General features: G+C 39.5%; 1 protein-coding gene across 3 annotated transcripts; it reads left to right on the plus strand.

Moving 5' to 3' along the window:
* Positions 1 to 436: 436 nt before the first annotated feature.
* On the plus strand, positions 437 to 3,854 carry LOC108103155 (obg-like ATPase 1). 3 transcript variants are annotated; one of them, XM_017208533.2, is made up of 6 exons: positions 437 to 499; positions 567 to 612; positions 731 to 921; positions 2,460 to 2,520; positions 2,589 to 2,970; positions 3,075 to 3,854. In XM_017208533.2, the coding sequence occupies exons 3-6, from the start codon at positions 741 to 743 to the stop codon at positions 3,642 to 3,644; spliced, it is 1,194 nt and encodes a 397-aa protein (XP_017064022.1). In that variant the 5' UTR covers positions 437 to 499; positions 567 to 612; positions 731 to 740; the 3' UTR covers positions 3,645 to 3,854. The 3 variants fall into 3 exon arrangements, with proteins under 3 accessions (XP_017064022.1, XP_017064023.1, XP_017064024.1); XM_017208534.2 differs by having other exon boundaries at positions 443 to 509; XM_017208535.2 differs by having other exon boundaries at positions 464 to 499; positions 567 to 603.
* Positions 3,855 to 16,722: the final 12,868 nt, after the last annotated feature.

Raw genomic sequence — 16,722 nt, forward strand, 5'->3', positions numbered from 1 at the left:
CTGTGGACTTTTTAATGATCACAAATTCTGATCTTAAACACATACGATTTTTAGTTAAGTAATATTTTATTGGTTATTATAACAGTAAAGTGCCGAACCTTAAGTAACGTCCTTGAATCGAGAAAATTTAAAAATATTTCGAATTTACATTACCATTTCAGCAACACACTGTTATGATCGTAAAAACAGTAATAAACATACCCAGACATCAACTAAGGCACCTTAAAATATGTAACAGAAGGTAAAACCTGTTGCCATTGCATAAATTCCACAATGATAATAATATAGCCCCCGAGCGAAATTCAAATTGCGCGCTCGTCCCGCTAGCGCCCCCTGCCGCCTGCAGCGTTAAGCCAAACTTCCTGTTTCCCCCGCCCGAGGGCGCTACGCTGTGTGCAACCCTGTGTGGCTTACAGCTGATTTCGGCTATCGCCCTCTCGCTCGCTCTCTTTCCTTCCACGCCGTCAGCCGCAAAATAACAGCGGACGCCAAAATATTCGTAAATATTTGTAAATAACATAGCTTAAAGTTCATACGAGACTAACTAACTGAACTTCCTTCGACAGCTGCAGTTGAGTCCAGCGGATAGCGTCCACGCCTAAGGTAAAAAAGGTGAGTTTGCAGCCGGCAAAGTGAGGTTATGTCCGGCTGTCCAAAAATAGTTGACATCTGTATAAAGTACGAATAGCCGATAAAACTAATATATATTTCGATTTCTGATCCACTATAGATACGTCAAGATGCCGCCGAAGAAGCACGATGAACCGGAACGCAAGCCGCTGATCGGACGAATCGGCACCAACCTGAGAATCGGAATCGTTGGCGTTCCCAACGTGGGCAAGTCCACTTTCTTCAACGTTCTGACCCAAAGTGCCGCCCCCGCGGAGAACTTCCCCTTCTGCACCATCAAGCCGAATGAGAATAAGTATTCCCCAATCTGCCCAGATATATATATGTATATATATATAGATAGCTGGCCAATTACCAAGCGAACCTGCGGGCGGCGGCAATTTCCTCGATCATTGTAATCATCTCGTGGAATATAATTTTTATGCCAGCGATGCAGCAATGGCCTCCAGGAGCAACCGCCGCCGCTTCTAATTCCAAATTGCTCTCTCGACTGGACCTTCTAAAATAGCCACAGTGGAGCCTCAGTTGTGGAAAAAAGAGTGAAATCAGGGATATCTCTTTGTTGAGAAGTTTTTGGAAGTGAAAGATGTGGAAGAAGTTTCTAAAGAACTTTCTTGAAGTTCAATTTAGATAGACTGTGTTGCTAGAATGTATTTATCATGAAATTCACTAACTAATGAGGTAAAACTGTGCGAAATGTGTAGTCAGCAAGCAAAAGTTAAAAGCTATAATCTACCTAGAAGCAACTAGTCTTTAATTAGAAGGAATTCCTACCAATTTATAGCTTACTAGAGTGAGAAAGTCTATAAAGAGCTCTAAAGAAGGCATTTTCATTTGCCTCATCCCATATTTTGATTAGTTTTATACGAAGTCATGCAAAGTACATCTCAAAAAGTAAAGTTTAGTAAGAATTTAACTATAATCTTCATAATACAAGTTATAAATTGTAACTCAAACTAAAATATCTTTGGATAAGATGTTAAAATTCGTTCAACGCTTTTAATAGTTGATTCAAGCACAAGATTGTTAAGGGAAATAATAATCTTAGAAACCAACTTTTAGACCCTTTCTTTTCCTAACTCAATAATAGGTTTATATTTGAAAGAAATTTATATGCTGAACAGAAAGTAAACTTAAAGTAGACCCAAAATGTTAGCCAATTTCTAGTAAGGTTAGCTAAGATGTAAAGATTATTGTCTAAATATTATAAACTATTTTCATAATATAAATCAAATCCCCTGCAAAGACACTTTAGAAAGTAGTAGTTCATAGAAAGAATGGTAAATAGAATACAGAAAGCCAGCAATTAATGTAGAAAACTCTTTTATTGGGTCTTTCAGACCATTCTCTACCACTTACTTCCCCAAATGAGTTACAAAATCTCTTTAAAAAAAACATTTAAGAAATCTTAAACCTTTCAAGTTAACCCACGCTCCACTGTCTCTCGCTTTGTGGGCGTGTCGCGGCCTTAGCAATTTTATCAGATCCAGTTCCCAATATGCAAATTGCCCCCGCCTTCGGTTCGCTTCGGTTTCGTTTTTTTTTCCTTTTTTCGTTTTTCATTTTCCTGGGCTTTTTATTTGTGAGCGACTTCATTTTGGTTTCGCTGCCCCTTTTGCGGATGGCGCAAAATTATAGAAAATTGCCATGATTGGCCGCCGATGCTGCCGGGCTGTGCAAGGCAGTCAGTCAATCTTGCCAGGTTTTTTCTTGTTTTTTTTTTTTTTTTTGTATTTTTGATTTTTGCATTCAGCCAAATAAACTCGACTAACATGCCTCCTTTACCTCCTCTTTTCCATGTGCTGCTGCCCCGTTTGCCTTACCCACACGTCGTGTTCCGGTGCCCGATGAGCGTTTCGATTACCTGGTGGACTTCCACAAGCCGGCCAGGTAGGTTAAAGGATCCAAATACTTATATTTCGAACTTATTAAAATATTAATATATCTACCGAAACTAGTGTGGTGCCCGCCTATCTGAATGTCGTGGACATTGCTGGCTTGGTGAAGGGAGCCGCCGAGGGCCAGGGTCTGGGCAACGACTTCCTCTCGCACATCAGCGCCTGCGATGCCATCTTTCACTTGTGTCGAGCCTTCGAGGATCCGGATGTGACCCATGTCGAAGGCGAAGTGGATCCAGTGCGCGATCTGGAGATCATCTCCGAAGAGCTGCGTCTTAAGGATGAGGAGAATCTGCTTAAGAATCTGGACAAACTGGAGAAGGTTGTGGCCCGTGGCGGTGACAAGAAGCTCAAGCCCGAATACGACTCGATGGTTAAGATCAAGGAGATCCTCATCGACCAGAAGCGGCATCTGCGCTTCGAAGACTGGAATGCCCATGATGTAAGTGCAGAAATAGTTCCATGAAACATTTCCATTTCCATTTTCCCTGTGATTTTCCATCCCTTTCTTATTAATGAAATCACTACTCTACTTTACTCTTTCAGATTGAGGCGCTGAACAAGTATCTGTTCCTGACCTCTAAGCCGGTCATCTACCTGGTGAACCTCTCCGACAAGGACTTCATCCGGAAAAAGAACAAGTGGCTGCCGAAGATCAAGGAATGGATCGACAAGAACGATCCCGGAGCACTGCTTATCCCCTTCTCCGGTGCCTTTGAGCAGCAGCTGACCGAGAAGGATGAGCTGGAGCGCAAGGCCTACGAAACGGAGACCAAGTGCAAGAGCATGCTGGAGAAGATTATTGTCACGGGATATAAGGGCCTGCAGCTGGAGTACTTCTTCACTGCCGGACCGGATGAAGTGAAGGCCTGGACTGTTCAGAAGGGCACCAAGGCACCACAGGCCGCGGGACGAATTCACACAGACTTCGAGAAGGGCTTCATCATGGCTGAGGTGATGCATTTTGAAGACTTTAAGTCGGAGGGCAGTGAGGCGAATGCCAAGGCCGCCGGCAAGTACCGCCAACAGGGACGCAACTACACCGTCGAGGACGGCGACATCATCTTCTTTAAGTTCAACGCCGGAGCTGGCCTTAAGGATGCCAAGAAGAAATGATACCGTCTGGCCATGCTCATCGCCATGTCCACTGTTCTGTACATTAACTTGATCTTATACTCCCAGATGTTTCGCTTCGCCCGAGGCTAGCTCCTCAGTGCCCTACCCTACCTACCCTACACCTCACTCTCATGTTCGAGGCTTGAAAATGCATTTTGAATTTCCTTTTTTTTGTACGCTTTGTAAACACGATTATGACACACACTTAAACGTTGTGTTTTTTATGGCATCAGGAGGGAATTGTATTAAGATTTAATCTTGTTAAAAGAAGATTGTATTAAAGTGTATTTTCTACCTCATTCTGGAGGGGATGTGCTGCTGTAAATCATGTTTTAGGCTATAAAGATCATGTAAGCGATCTTTTGAGATATAAATTTAACTGCGAATGAAAGGTTATTTCATCTAATCTCCTTGCTTTAACTTAAGTTTGTTTTCTTCTTACCAAAAAGTTTCGTTCAAAACGAAGCGGCTGATAGTATCAGTACCTCTCGTAAAATCAAGATTTGGTTAGAACTTAGAACTCTTTATCATGGCCAATAAGCATTGACATATTCCATGCTGTCAGGCAGTGACATTCTGGCAACCAAAGTCTCGGTTTTCTATTGCTTCGCTGTGGTAAAAGTTTTTAATCATGCTGGCAAAGTTGCTAGAAACACCTGTGCAAACCTCTTTGCCACCAGAGCCACTGCCACACACCAACAACAACAGCCAGGAAAATCGGCCAAGTGCAAGGAGCAGCTCAAAGACTCAAAGTGGGGCTGCGTGTGCGTGTGTGTGTGTGTGTGTGGTGCCTGAGCAAATGCAGCTGCATCCAGCACACAAAGGATCCGGTGGTGGTGGGTGCGTGGTTAGTTGGATGGCTGGATGGGTGGTGGTGGTGCCACTGACTCTGGTCGCAGCGGCAACTTGCTAAGCACATAATTTGGTTTACCGCATTGCCAAACATGCGCCGCCAGAAACACGCACATTCCCCCAAATCCCATCCTCAAACCCAGCTTTTTGTTGGGTTCTGGGTTCTGGGTTCTGTTAATCTTTGCCGAAAGAAACTTTTCTTGTGCACTGTGAACGGATTTTGAAAATGAAAGCTGATTCTTAAATCCATTTATTGTAAGTATTCAAAATTGTTAATCTTAAAAGATTTTGGTAATATTATATTTCATATTATATAGGATTGTATAGGAAATTTGTAGGGTTTTGATATTACTTATTAAGTTGTGTTTATTCTTGGAACGTTAAGAGTTCAAAAATATTTTCGTGTTTTTACACATTTTTTAGTAATTTTTGAAGCACCAACAAAATTTGTTAAATTTTAAAGGTAATATTTAGGCCAATCTCTGCAATCGATCAATAACTAAATGTGAATATTTAAATTATTATTATTCGTAATGCTTAGTTTAACATTTTTAAGAGAAGTTTCACACATTCTTATTAAATAGATAACTTTTAGATTAATAACTAAAATAAGTATTATATTCAAGCCCAATTTCTTGTATTTTTTAACCCATATCTGCCCACAGTGCCAACTGCATCCTAGCAAAAGTTTTTTGCGTGAGCTCTCAAACTTTTCATATGAAATGTGCAAAATTACACACTTCCCCTGGTCCAAGAAACGAGCCGACAAAAATATTTTGAATGTTTTATTAGCTCAAAACTAGCCAAAAACGGGAGAGAGCGTGGCAGAGAAATGTAGAAATGCAATTGCAGTGGATTTGTAGTTAATTAAAGTGTAATGTCAGCCCATGTAGGGCTGTAGCCAGAGCGAAGGAAATGTATAGTAGAGGGGGTGCCAACGTTGACAAGGCCCATCAGAGGAGCGTGAAATATGGCCACTTTAGAGCCCGGCCAAATGGCCCGTTTGCCGTGGAACTGCTCTGTCCTCGACGTCCGTCAACAAAGGGGCCAAACACAAATCATTCGGAATACAACAAGTCGGAATAATGGTGATATTCAGGTAGGCGAATACAAAGATACACTTTACTAATATATTTTTTTAAGATTTATGGAGGAAATTGAATGTTTTAGCTTAAAAATTTAATTTAACAAAAAAATGATGTAATTATTTAAAAATTCGTAATATTTAAGAACATTTTTTATAAAAAAAAATTAGGAAAATATCATTAATTTCTTGTAGAATATGCCATATAAATAGCTTAAGATGGCTTAATTTTTAGCTTTCAAGTTTCAAAATATTGTTGCATACTTTGAGGCAGCTTTGCTAAATACAAATGTGTTCTTGATAAGAAAACTCGAAGATTTCTCTTACAAAATAAAGAAAAACGTAAAAATATTTTATGTTAACTTAATTTATATGCAACAAATTCATTTAATAAAGTTAACCAATTAAATTTATAGTAATAAAATGGTTCTAAAAATGATTTTTAAAACCAAAAATTCGATTTTAGATAAAGGAATATATGTCTTAGGTTTTCTTCTTACATATATCATTTTCCAACCTCAATATAATTGGAAAATCACCCGGTTTTCTCCCAGATAACACTAACAAAGCCATCTAGTCGTAGGTTTTTCTTGTCCAGCGGCTCCGTCATTCATGCACTCAATTCAAAAATTCATTCAATTCAATTGAAAAATGGCGCTTGAATATTTGACGCATGCAAAGGGGCGACGTTAGAGATGCAGGGAGAAGAGAGACGTGGCACGCCGTCAGCATCAACTGTCACTTGCAGGGCATCGTGGGCAGCAAAGCGTTAAAAATGACTGTCATAAATTAATGAGCGACGGCGGCGTTCGAGTGACGCATCGAAATTGAATTGAATATATTTTTCGCTGAATTGGCATTCATTATTCATTTACAGCTGTCTCTAGACATTCACTGATTTATACATATATATATATAATCTATATATATTCTATTCGATTTGGAATACCTTTAATTGCTTGTAAAAAGTGCAATGCACCGTAAGCTGGCTGCAGCTCTACCCACTATTAACCCACAGCCCTCTCTCTATCTCTCGTCTCAATTTCAATCCCAATCTGGCCATAAACGTGACAATAATATAAATCAGCAGATTGTGCCGCTCTCGATGGGCTCCGGAATCCGGAACCTTAACGTCATAATCACGTAAGCAGCCCTCCCCCCTCCACCGCTATACTCTGCCATTATCATCATTATCATCGGCAGGACCCACCATCATTGTTCCTGTCGTCTACGCCGGCATTTAACTTAATGCCCACATGCGGCGACAGCGTAAAACGATTTGAGTCCTGGATTAGATCCCCAGCTGCAGCAACAGGAGTTTACAGTGGGTGTGGGTGGAGGTGTATAGCAGGGGGGGGAGGGGTTCAGGGGTCAGAACTCACTGGTGTTGCAACCAAGGTAAAACGTGCCGTTCATGGAAATAAAGCGTGTAATTGTTTTGGCAGCTGCCGAAACGTTTTAACAGCTAATTAAGAAGCCATCAGAAGCGGGGTATACGTATATGATATGGGAAAAGTAGAGAAAGCTGCGGGACTACAGCGGAATTTCTAACTGGAACATAGGAAAGTAAGCACCAAACTGATTTTTAGTGATTTTACATAAATGATAAAGAGATCTAATACTAAATTCACTTGCTTAAAAGCCAGGGGGAAGTTGCTTGGGGGAATATATATAAATTGAGAAGATAAAAAAACATAAATATTGTATAACCTAAAGCATAGTAATAGCATAGTGGTAATAAAGTTTGTCATTAGTTTAACTTTAAGAAACAGACTAATCCCGCTTTAAAATATCAATTTGATTTGGTTGAAGGATATAAAATCTACACTTCTAAATCACCTTTAAGCAAGTTATTAAGAACTTGTAATAAATAAAACATAAAATAATGATTATGTTATGCGGATTGAAAGAAAATTGAATTAATAACTTTAAAATCGAAGTTTGATAAGATCTGCAGAATATCGAAATATCGAAATTTTTAAATATTCTGATTAAAATGAACCCATTTCTTGTAATTAATTATATTATAGAATTGAGACTTAAACTATTTAAGTCTTGTAGATAGCTATTTCTCACTGTCTAAAATGCAGCATAATAGTGGAAACTACAAATTAAAGAGCTGCTATCCCACTTTAAAATAGGATAGGATAGGATAAATAGGATCCAAAGCCTTAGGCTATAATGTACTTATGATCCAGCTCGCTTTGCCATTAATCCCTGGAACTAGCTATCATGAAAATAGCTCAATACCAAAATGCAGACTAAACGAAACCGCAAACTTGGTGAAGAGGAATTCTGGATCCAATGGGCTAAATAGCTGTAACTGTTCTCGGCGTGAGATCTATCTACCTTTACCGCCAATCCGAGTAAGTGCCCCGCTGCCAAGTTGGCATGATTGCAATCCTCGTTGCACTTAACCGCACGAATCTTCCAGTGCCAACGTTTCGCGGGGCCTTGTGATTGGGGAACTCCGAGTTGTCGAGTCGTCGAGCTGATTTGGCAAAGCCGCAGCCGGCAGAGCAATCTCATTAACACCTTCGGCCGAGGCCGCTCTTCTCGAGTAATTAAATTCGCTGGGCGGAAGCGGCTCCCGGCCTCGTTTACGCCTTTAACACTAATAAGTGGGAGATCAGTCGGTGGTCCGTGAGAATTTTCGTTGGCCTCCTGGAATCTGAAATCAGAAATCTGAAATCTCAACGCTGAACGCTGAAATCCAAAAGCCAAAAGCTGAAAGCTGAAAGCTGAAAGCCGAAAGCTGAAAGCCGAGAGTCAGCGCTGGAAAACAATACATTAAGCGACTTTCAATCTCCCAGTGGGTGGTCTCAGTATATGTCTGCGTGTGTGTGTGTGTGAGTGTGTGCAAACAGACTCGCTCACACAGACGCGCACACGTATGGCACCGGAAAATGTGTTCATTTCCGGTGTCAGTGTCAGAGGCAACAATGGGGCAGCATCTCGCCAACTTTTGCCCGCCGTGACTTTGATGAAAAATCGCGAAGCTGACGCTGCCAGTCGACCCCTGAAACGTGTGTGCGTCCATGACGATGGCAGCGTGACACGATTGGTCAGAAAAATGTATGAAGGTGTACGAAAAAGAACATTTCTTGTTAAACTAAAGATATATTGTCCTAAAAACAACGTCTTTAATACTAAATTTATCGAAAATCTGTATTTAATATATATTGCTGCATACTTTTGGGCACTATTAGTAACTTCAAGGACCTAGCTGTGGTAGTAATAATGCTTATAACCTATCGATTTAGTTAAATTAAAAAAAAAATGATTATAAATTGTTCTTTGTTATCTTTTGAAAACTGAGAAAACCTAGGACCTACCATCCCTAGGACTTGCACACACACACACACCCGCACTGACGGAGGCCGCTAGCTCTCACACACACTCGACTCCCTTATGTGCGATGCACTTCATTCAGGCGAAAAGAGAAGAGACATCATAATAATGTGGCCCATGTGAAAAACAAAGCAAACAAGCAAACAAAACCCAACCAACAAGTGAGCAGACAAAAAGAGTCAGGAGAATGCCAAAAAGTAGGCAACACATCCTATCGCACAAACCCACACACACACACAATCACAGTATAAGAGCCGCCCAAATGCAGCATATATTTTTAATTTCCTGTTATACATATGCAACCTATAAAATAAGGGGTCCGGGGTGGCAAATAAGCCAACCGCAATCTATAGTTATGCTATATGCCCTGCCCTGCCCTGCCCTCCCAATCCCCTTCCTCCATATGTGTATGTGTGTTTGTTTATGGGTTAGGAACCCATAATTAAAAGTAGCACAGGTACCGAGAGCCCATAATGGAAATAATGCAATTTGGCGTTGAACAAAGTAACCCAATGACTTATTAAAGGTGCAACAAGGAAGTTGGCTGCAAGAGAAGACACGATTTTGTTACAAAAATGATTGGAATCTCAATGAAACTTCTTTGGGTTATCTTTTGTTGGCCAAATTACCTTTTTAAGAACAACAATATTAATACTTATATTGTTTTTATAACTAACTATTACCCATCAGCTGGATTTGTTGATGACTACTTTACGTTTTTCATTTCATTTTTAAAAAATATCTTATTAAAATATTATATTTGTAAAACAGAACAGAAAAATAGCCAATGTAAGACATATTTCGGATCTGGTATTTTCTTTAATTTTCCCTGATTTTCTCCTGCTTAAAGTTTTAATTCGCTTGCCTCGACTTTTCGATTGCATTTACCGCGACTGTCGTCGGACGATCTCAGGCATGACTAATAAGGAGCCAAGTGGGGGCTTTTCATGCTTGACTGGGTCATCGATGGCCTCTCCTTCTCCTCTTGCTACTTCTCCACCAGGACAGCCACGCCCTCATCTTTTGCCTTGTCCGCCCACCGATTGGGCCGTTACGCTTTGCCGGCCAATGTGTGTGGCTGTAAAGTTATTTATGGCCAACTCCCTCGGCTTCCATATGCCTGATTTATGGCTGTTATTGAAAAATTCGTAGTGCAGCTTTTAATTATGAGGCGAGGTGCAAACAGAAAATGGGAAATATAACAAAAAAAAAAAAACAAAAAATAACAAAAATAACACAGAAAATAAACAACATGGGACAAGCCATTGAGTGGACGGTGCTGACTGCAAATCCCCTGGCAAACAAATAAATTGGAAACTGGGCAAAACTGAACCAGAAATTATGTGACTCTAGGGGAAATACGGCGAGGAGTATACCAAAAACTGCGACTGTCACCGCTGCAGAATTAGTGTTTATTTTATTTAACTTTACTTAACTTAACGTAGCTTCTCAGCGATCTAGCAGAATGTTACTTGGGTGGCGCCGTATGCGTTTTAATTTGCCGGAAATGAAGCGGGCATAAAAAAGCAACCTTACCTCCAAAAAAAGAAAAAACAAAAAAAAAAGGAAAAAGGAAAAAGGGTAAAGAAACGAGCAAAGGAGCTCGGAGACAAAACGAGTTACATGGCAAAACACGCGCCATTGCACAAAAGTGGGTGGATGGGGGGTGGTGGGTGGTGGGTGGTAGAGGATTGGTTTCCAAGGGTAGGTGCCCGTGTGACATGCATGGCGCAAGTGTTTTAACACAATTCAATATGGCCCGACGATGACGACAGGGACAACGGGAGATGACACTGTGCGAGAAAGCCGGGGCAGGAGCGAGTAGCAAGGAGGTAGAAAAAGCAGGCAAAAGCGGCGGAAAGCGGTGGAAAGCGGGGCAAAGGGAAGTCTGAGCGGAGACAACTTTTCCCAGCGATGACATGCACCAGAGCCAGATAATGTGAGCGCTCGACGAGGCCCAAGATGGAAACAACGCCCATTCCCCAAAACCACCTCGAAAGAGTACTGGCAAAAATGTAAGCTTAAATTTTTTAAGAAACGAAAAAAATAATTGTTAAATATTAAATTTTAAAAATACCAAAATTGAGTTAATTTAAATCATTCGTTCTGCTACTTAAAATTAAAATTAAAAAAGAAACTTCATATATCTAGTACTTCGTATAGTAAAAATCTAAAATTTTAAAAATCAAATTTAATTAATTTTATTTCATTTTTAAATATTTTTCACATTTTTTAGTAATGTTAAATATTACAAGTTACCAAGTTAAAGTTCTTTTTCACCTTAAACATAAATTCTTTATTTTTTTTTTCATTTTCAAGTTTCTTTATTCAACTTTTTCTTTCCAGTGCATCCAATTCAGTGCTCAGCAAACGACAACGTTGTTGTTGATAATGTGCATGGGTGGGTGGCTGGAAGGGGGTCGTACGCCCATGCAACGTTATTAAATCATAAAGCGCAAGCTGCCGCCGCCGTCTGATGTTCGCCCCCAAATTAGGGTCCTTCGGAAAGAACGAATAACAATGATATGCTTATAGATGGGGATTTTTAAAATGAACCCGGAGAGAAATCAGAATATATATATATACACAGTCAGGGATATAACTTCTTGAAGAACTTTGATCAATAATCGGATAAAACCTGGTAAATATAGTAGTATTTAATAAGTAAGTAGTTTTTAAGGTAGTAGTTAATGAAACTTAAAACTTAAAAGATTCAACTTAATAAAATTTGTTCAGTGCTTTGACTTAAACACGTAACTCTCTCTCATTCATTTTTGTGAACTTTTAAAACAACTATATTTTGTAGTTATTTTTTAAGCAATAAAATAGATTTTTTAAGTTTTTAAGTTCAAGCTTAATGCCTGCTCTCAGTTGTAATGCGGACAAATTTTTAATTTGGTGTCCATAAAATAATTAAAATTACTGCTGAATAAATTCAAAAATACATCATTTTGCAAGTCTTAGTAAAATCTACTGATAAGGTGCAGGCTGAACTTGAGTGTAAAGATAAGTAAGGGAAGTTACCCAGAGTATGAGAAAGGAATCGGATGAGCAATCCACTTTCAGTATGTTTGTGGTTTTCATAATGGTTTCGTGATTTTCCCATGATTTCTCTTCGATTTTCCTGTTGTGGATTTGAGTTCTGTGTACGAAAAGAAGAAACATTGTATCAGTTGATAGATGTAATATTTAATATAGATTTAAATCTTAAAATTTCCGACTTGCTGGTTGCCTTAAAGTGCCACCTGCAATTCAACAAGGCCCACCAGCTGTCAAGCTATAAATGACCATGCAAATAATTATACTCCTAAGTTCTGAAATCTTATTTAATAATAAGTTGGTAGATTAATAGGTAAGCAGAACTTAAGTAAATTATGTTTAAAAACTCAAGGCTAACATCGAAAAATTGAAAAGTAATAAGAAATTGAACTCGAAATGAGTAACTCTAGGATTTAAAATCTTCCTCTCCACAATATAACTTTTATATTTACAGAGATGTCGAGGTACTTCAAGTTTGATATCTTTCTTAAAGTAACAAAGAGAGTGCTTAAAGTACTACAAACATGCTGAAAAGAAATAAGTAACCCAAATATTTATTATTAAAACTTGTAACTAAATGCTTTTAAAAGTAAATGAAAGGCTCAGTAAACCCGTTTAATCTCAGTAAAAGTCTTGAAGTTCAAGCTAAAGTTCCTTTTAAGAGATATTCCTTGCAATCAATTTATTAGTATACATTTATTTTTAGCTGTGGCCTCAATAATGTGCATTCATGAGCTAAGGAGAAGTGCCTCTGGAATACGAGTAGTCGATCGGCATTCATCGTTCAAAATGCACGCAATTTGTTCGCTTCTCTTCGTTGTTGTTTTTGCGATTTTCCTGTCACAGATAACGGGAGAAGAGCTCCAGCCTATCGAGCCACAAAATAATAATAATCGATTAGTTTTCCTTGCTTTGGGCCCACCCAAATCTTTTTCATGGACATCTTCAAAAAATAAAAAACCAAGACCAGCAGGAAATAGAACATTATGAAGAGTAAACTATTTATGTTTCGTATATTAAGTAAATAAAACATAAATATATCCCTGATTTGAAACGGAAAAGTGATTTTATATTTCATTAGTAGAGTCAGTGAAAATGGGTCGAAAGACAGATAACATATCAGCTTCATGAAAAATGTAAATCTTTTTTCGTGCCAGTTGTTGTTATGTTTTTGAAATGTTCAAATCGCTGCTGTTGCTCGCTCTTTGAGTCTGACGAGATCAGCTCCAAGTCCTGGGAACCGCCCATCCCTAAAAAGGGATTTCAATGGTTGCCAGGATGTAGATTTGGGATGGTCAGCGGCCGTGCAAAGGAGTCGCAGGGACTTCGAAATGTTGGATGAAAAGTTGAAAAATTGCTGCCTGCTGAAAAGGAAATCCCTTGCCGCCAACGATTGCCGTTCCTGTGTACAGTGGAGCTCCGTTTCCAAACCTCAAATGGAGATAACGAGAACTAGCTTGTCGCAGATATCATAGAAGGAGGTGTATAGAATGATGTTCATCTGTGTTTGGTATTATTAATTTATTATTTGTAAGAAATAAATATTATCAGACTAAAAAATAAGTGAAAAGCTGCTCTTATTTCCTACGGAAAACCTCAAGATCCAGCTTAAAGATCAAGATGTTCTTGGGTAGCCATAAAGTACGGATTCCTCTCAGCTTTACAGATTTCTGCTGCTTGAAATTTCAGCGAAGATCATAGGAACAGCTTTAAGGGAGTGTGGAAAGAAGTAGACTCGCGAGGCTCCAAGATTTATACACCAATTTGCCAAGTTGTATTGTAAAACTAATAAATTGTCGCCGCTAACTTGAATAATGTGTGAGAAGGACTCTCGGTGTGTGTGTGTGTGCTTGTGTGTGGCAAGTGTCTGTGTGGGGGAAAGTATCTGTGTGTGAGAGGCAAAGTATCTGCGTCTGCTGTTGGAGGCGGCACAATTATTATCCTGCTCGGTTGGCTGGCTTTCCTGGCAGCCAAAAGAGCGGGCCGTGGCATAACTTTTAAATAAACTTTCATAATTTTGCATACTTGAGATAACAAATTGCATGTTGCAAGTCGTTTCCGCCCAGCCAGCTCTCCAGCTCTCCAGCTCTCTCTCTCCCCCTTCCTTTTCTCTTTCGCCTTGGCTGGGCTGTGTGTTCATTTGTTGTTGTTGTTTTGGCTAGTAACTTGTAAACTTTAAATTAGATTGTTTCTTGGCTCGGTGTTTCTATTTCAGTGTCCCTATTGCGACTCGGACTTGAGCATTAAGTCGCAGCTCAATTGACGTCTGATCTCAGATAAGGGAGCTTGTAATCTTGCTGTTGATTGCTTTTATATAAAAATTAATCATATATGTAATATAATATATAAATTGTTGGCTTAAATAATCTTAATATTGCATCTCATCGATCGATTACTTTGCGGAAATGTCGAAAGCTTTTTAGTTAATTTGAGCAACCAAAGAGAACCCTTGAACTGTGTGTGTGTGTGTGCAAGTGTGCGGTTGAAGTGTAATTAAATTCACCAAATGGCAGTTTAAACAGCAAACGATTATATTAATTTCATATCAATTGAAGGTACGTCGACCTGTAACCCAGTAACACACGAAAGGGGCGGCGGCGGCGGGCGGCGGGGTCAAGGCAATTAGCAAACTGTGGGTGGTCCATTAGTTACACACACCCGCCTTGAGGCCAGACAAAAAGGCAATTAACAAAGATTTTGTGGCCAATAGTTGTCAACAGATTGTTTAATTTGTGCCAAATGTGCCAACAACAAAACCAGACCAGCCCACTACTGACCAAATGACCAACTAACCAAGCACATGCTGCGACACAGACAATATAATGTCATATTTAACGCAGTGCTCCCTCTGCTCCCTTTGCTCCTTGAACTTTTGTGCTTGCCCGAGGGCCCGAGGGCGTGGGAATATCGTATTAAAGTCACATCACATAAACTCATTTAAAATATCCTCTTTTAAAGTGGTTCTAAGTAGCCTTTGGTAGAGAGCGGCATGACCTACATGAATTACTGGAAAAAAGAACACTCCTAAAGGAGTTTAGTTCGACACAAAGTTGAAAGTATTTTAATTAATATTCCAATAACATTTTTTTATAATTTTATTAAATATTGGAAAAGGTAAACCGGAGATAACATCTCCTGAGACCTCTATGGCTATGGCTATGCTATGATATAATCAAATAAATAGTAAATTAGATTAAAAATTCAACATTCAAGTAAATTATTTTTAAGAAATTTCTTTAGCTTTCTAATCCAAATCACTCAGTTAATCAAAAATGCAACTTAAACAGCATAGAAGGCTGTAGTCAAGTGACGTGACGGCAAGGACTATCAGACGCAGAGTACTCTGTTAATCTACTGTGTTAATCTGCTCTGTTAATCTGCTCTGTTAATCTGCTCTGTTAATCTACTCTGTTAGTCTACTGCGTCAATCTACTGTGTTAATCTTCTCTGTTAATCTACTATGTTAATCTACTCTGTTAATCTACTCTGTTAATCTACTCTGTTAATCAACTCTGTTCATTTTGAGTTTTGATGTCTGTAATTTTTCATATATGGATTTATAGTCGTTTTAACTTCTTAATAAAATTGATTTATGAAACGTTTCATAAGTTTATAAATATTAACAAACACAGAATATTTGAAGTCAAAATTGTAACATTAAAATTATGGACGCGGGCTTCTGAAATAAACATGCACTGCAAAGGCATCTGTAGAGTATGCTTTCCTAGTCCCAACTATATAACTTTTATAGTTTCCGAGAATACTGAATACAATATAGAACAAGATTCCCTAAACTTCATTATATCTAAATCGTTTTCTGCTCACTAACATTATTGCTAACCAAACTTCTGGAGCGCAGCCTCACTTGACTTTAGGTTCTGAATATTCTCTGCGTTCTCCTTTATTTCCTCTTCTATTCAAATTTAACGGGTCATCAGGCTAATTATCTAAATTGGGATAGGTTGGCAACTCTGGCCATGGAAGTCGATTCACCGATATAGCATATCGATCAGAAATCGGCTGACCACAGCACGTTTCCTTAACTTTTTATTTTGGTTTCAACTCTGCGTTGAATTTTGCAAATCATCTTATTGCAGAGCAGGTGCTTACCTTTACTGTCATTCTTCCAACCTTGTAATACCTGGCAAGTCTTACGATTGAACTTTACCTAATTTGTTTATTGGTTGTTTCTTTTTGCAAGTTATTTTGTTTGCAATATGCCTAGGCGCGGAGCGAGGACTAGGGCACGCAGGCAGGTGGCAGCTCAAGCGGCTGAAGCAGCAGGCCAACGTGAAGCCTCTGGCGCAGCTGCCCAAGCACGAAGCACTACAAATCGTAACCTACCAACAAATCCGGAAGCTCTCCAACAGTCCCGTGATCCATTTGAGGGAAGAGAGCAATGGCTTCAGCAGATAGTTGCCTTGGGGAATCCATTTGAGGATCTACCGGATTCTGATGGCAGCCCAATATTCGAGTTCGAAGCTGCCCAAGGACATCAATGGACAGGGACAGCTGCCGAAGCCCGAAGCACTACAAACCGTAACCCACCAATAGAGCCGGAAGCTGCCCAACAGACCCGAGATCCATTTGAGGGAAGAGAGCAATGGCTACAGCAGATAGTTGCCTTGGGGATTCCATTTGAGGACCTACCGGATTCCGATGGCAGCCCAATATTCGAGTTCGTAGCTGTCCAGGCATCTCCTTGGATCCCGCAAGCTGACCAAGGACAGCCATGGATCCCGCAGCCAGGCA

Source organism: Drosophila eugracilis, unplaced genomic scaffold (genome assembly GCF_018153835.1).
Source record: "Drosophila eugracilis isolate 14026-0451.02 unplaced genomic scaffold, ASM1815383v1 contig_649, whole genome shotgun sequence".
In the NCBI taxonomy this organism is placed as follows: Eukaryota; Metazoa; Arthropoda; class Insecta; order Diptera; family Drosophilidae; genus Drosophila; species Drosophila eugracilis.

What these genes read in the sequence shown, in the direction of transcription:
- LOC108103155 (XM_017208533.2), top strand. Translation starts at nt 741, where the DNA reads ATGCCGCCGAAGAAGCACGATGAACCGGAACGCAAGCCGCTGATCGGA. An exon ending in CACCATCAAGCCGAATGAGA is followed by an intron (nt 922 to 2,459) that starts ATAAGTATTCCC and finishes CCTTACCCACAC; the next exon opens with GTCGTGTTCCGGTGCCCGAT. An exon ending in AAGACTGGAATGCCCATGAT is followed by an intron (nt 2,971 to 3,074) that starts GTAAGTGCAGAA and finishes TTACTCTTTCAG; the next exon opens with ATTGAGGCGCTGAACAAGTA.